The sequence below is a fragment of the Pterocles gutturalis genome, unplaced genomic scaffold, assembly GCF_000699245.1.
Source record: "Pterocles gutturalis isolate BGI_N339 unplaced genomic scaffold, ASM69924v1 scaffold43117, whole genome shotgun sequence".
NCBI lineage: Eukaryota > Metazoa > Chordata > Aves > Pterocliformes > Pteroclidae > Pterocles > Pterocles gutturalis.
The window spans coordinates 1-3,482 of NW_010114490.1; the positions used below are offsets into that span (position 1 = coordinate 1).

At 46.7% G+C, this 3,482-nt stretch overlaps 1 protein-coding gene across 1 annotated transcript in view; it reads right to left on the minus strand.

Moving 5' to 3' along the window:
• Positions 1 to 1,521: 1,521 nt before the first annotated feature.
• Positions 1,522 to 3,482, minus strand: part of SLC22A7 (solute carrier family 22 (organic anion transporter), member 7) — an 8,874-nt gene continuing 6,913 nt past the window's right edge. Inside the window, exons 3-4 of the mRNA XM_010074830.1 lie at positions 3,315 to 3,469; positions 1,522 to 1,694 (exon numbers count right to left, since the gene is read on the minus strand). Of these exons, the coding sequence (XP_010073132.1) occupies positions 1,522 to 1,694; positions 3,315 to 3,469 (328 nt within the window). The remainder of the gene's footprint in view (positions 1,695 to 3,314; positions 3,470 to 3,482) is intronic.

The window sequence follows — 3,482 nt, forward strand, 5'->3', positions numbered from 1 at the left end:
CCCCGAGCCAAGGACTAACCCACCACATTAGTGAAATAGCAGATGTTACTCTTTTCCAGAAGACCCTCATCACCAGCAAAACTGCATGTTTTTTGAGCCATTGATTAGCAACAGCATCAGTTTAGATCCCATTTTCATAAGTATTATTTGAGATTTTTTCTGCTAGATCTGTGCAGCTATTTAATCTACTGCTTCATGCTGATGGACAGACATAGTAAGCATAGTCTCTAGAAGCCTCTTTGATGGTAGCTGAAAGGCACTTTAACATTTGGATATCACTCTTTCTGCTTGGTGATGATATAATTTTGGGGCCCATGTATCTAACAATCAGAGCTTATTCTGCATGGTTTCCAGCTAGAGATCCCTGTCGCCCTGAGAGGCATGTCTGTGATTTCTGCAGTGTGGTCCAGCACCACTCCAATGTCCAAGAGGAACTAAACAACCACCAGAAGGTGGAGGAGATCCAGACCCTCATTTCTTAATGTTTTCAGTGGGGCAATTGTGGGAATACCTGCTTGCTTATTTCAACACGGAACATTTGTCCAGCCAGGAAATGGAGCTGCTTATTCAAAGGACTGTTATGGATCATTGAATAAGTTGATGATCACATTACAGTCACAGTATCAGTGAATTGTCCTCATATTCTTTGTGGATGCCCCATCCCTGGAGGGGTTCAAGGCCAGGCTGGATGAGGCTTTGGGCAACCTGAGCTAGTGGGAGGTCTCCCGGCGCATGGCAGGGGGGTGCAATGAGATGATCTTTAAGGTCCCTTCCAACCCAAACCATTCTGTGATTCTATGATTCTAGTCTGTGTTATTACATGAAAAAAAAAAAAAAGAAAATTAGGTGGTTTTTTTAAAAATTAAATGAACCATCTGCCATTTTAAGGTGTAAGAGATGTCAGATATTTCTTAAATAAGGCTACGGGAGGGAAGTAGCCCACAGAAAACAGATGTATTTGACCCATCAGGATGGTAACACAACTGAGAAAGGCCATGGGAAGTGCAGAGATAAAGGCACCTGCCCTAGCCTGCAGATGTCATTGGCTCGTACGGAGAAACTGGCACCAGAGGTATCCTCCAATGAGATGGGGACAGAGGGTGGATAAATTATTTATCTTGAGTCTACCAGGGATTAAAGCCGGGGGTCTGGCCTGGCCGTGCCTCCCTTTATTGGGATCTCTTTGCTTGCTCAGAGCCACGTCTGGCAGTGCTTCCAGCACCAAATCCTGCTCCTTTGCCTGGCTTCATCCCCAGTCCTGCCTCCTCCTTGTCCCCAAAGGTGCAATATTGGCTCCTGGCCATGTCGGAGGTGAGGAGAGATGAAACCCAGGCCACTGCAGTTTTTTCAAGAGCTTCTATGCCTGGACAATCGGAGTGCAGGACGCAGATGAGTCCTGCTCCTCGTTGGGTTGCTGGAGCCAATCCTGGGATCAGCGTTGCAACATTGGCCACGCTCCCAGAGCAGAGGAGGCCAATCACAGCCCACTCCCATCCCCACCAGCCATCCATGTCGCTGCACTCACCACAGGCTGACGATGCTCAGAAGACAAGGTCCTGTTACGGCTACCAATAGCCAGTGCCATTCCCGCACCAAGTAGGCTACCGTGGCCAGCAGCATGTTCCCGATGCTCCAGAAGATGCTGGTCAGGACGCCAGAGAAGGTGCGGTGCTGGATGTCCACCCACTCCATCCCTGCAAGAGGGAGGCAGCGTTCAGCTGGGACACAGAGGACTTCTCCAGGAACGGGTCTGCAGGGCTTTCTAAGAAGGGCAAAGCGAGGTGACATCCCTGGTCTGCTCCTCCAGGAGAGTTCCATTCTTTGGCTGACATCTGGCACATTTAAAATGTTCATCCATAACGTTTAACCTCTTGCAAAGCTGTAAGCAGCTTTTAAAAAAAAAGCCTTAAAAGAAGAAATACTGGACATATTGTAAGAAACTGCTAAAAACACCCTCGGTGATACTTTTTATTCCATTCAACAGTATTCAAATGGTCTTCTTCATCAAACAGATAATTTTTTTCCCCTAATGATCCTGCCTGCACAGTTTCCAATTTCTCTGCCCACTCATTATTCCAGATGAAAGAAATATATTAAGATGAGTTGTCGTTCATGTGGAATCTATCCAAAGCAGATCCTAATGCACATGCAAAGCTGGGTTAAGCTGAGACAGAATTAACTTTCTTCATAACAGCTAGCAAGAGGCTGTGTTTTGGGTTTGTGCTCAGAAGAAAGCTGGAAAGGGGAAAACCCTTTACCCCTTTAATTCTCTCCCCTGTCCTTGGGTGGGGGTTATTGGGTGAGCGGGTGTTTGTCAGCTGGCCCCCAGCCAAGGGCAAACCCATCACAAGAGCAGATGGTGGTCTCCTTGTCTCTGTGTGGGAACTAAAAGCCAGTTTTCCTCCAAAGATCTGGACATCCTGCTACAACCTCTAACAACCAGAAATGTCCCTCCCAAGCTCTGCTTTGCCTTGCAGCCATCAACCTTTATAACAGTAAAAAAACATAGCAGGCCTTGGGATTTGTCAGGTCTTGTGTGGACTTTCCCAATATTGAAGCTTGATTTTGTCTGTATCTACAAAAACCTGGAAATTTTTGCTGCAGCTGTAACTTGCTCTTGGGTACAATCAGTCTTGCCTAGTATGCCCTAGCTGTATATACAAAAGTGCTCTGTTGGGTACCCTGAAGTCTGGTGCTTGTTTTTATTATATAATTACCTAAATTCCTCAGATTCAGTTTTGCCTAGCTCTGTATGATTTTTTTTTTTTTTTTGGTGGTTCTTTACCCCCCACTCTTTCTAAAAATACCAGTTGGGAACTTATGAAAACTGTGAGCAAGCTCAAGACTGGGGAGGTAGAAACACCCCACAAATGACACACTGTCCTCCTTCTGCTGAGGACACGGCAATGCTGATGAGTTGTCTTAACAGTGTGTTTGAAGGGTGAGAACTCAGTATCGGAGAAAGGGGACAGATACTTTGGTGTATGGCTTTTATCGTTCTACCGATGAGCCTTAACAGGAATTGGGTAGCATGGATTGCAAGTGTTGATGTTGCAACAGAAGTACTAGTAAGTGGTTGTTATATTTTGAGCAGACTGCTAAAGCATTAATTAGACCTACAGAAAATTGTAATTCTTGGGTCCTCCCAAGAGGGATGTTCTTTTGCCTGCTTGTGGTGAAATCACACACATAATGATTTCCAAACTCCTGCTCGTACTAGCTCTGCTCTGTCTGCTAGACAAGTCCCTACCTCCCCACTGCCTGTCAGAAGTCCCCTTGTACAGCCAGGCACCCACAAACCCCCACATACTTACCCAAAGGCAAAACAATAAGGGAGACGCCGCTCAGGGCCACCCCGGTGAGGGTCCGTGTGATGGCCAGCATGCTGTAGGAGACGGAGGCGGCGCTGAGCATCCCAAATATGACGGAGCACACCAGTGACAGCAGCAGCATGGCTTTCCGTCCAAACCTGCCCTGAGGAA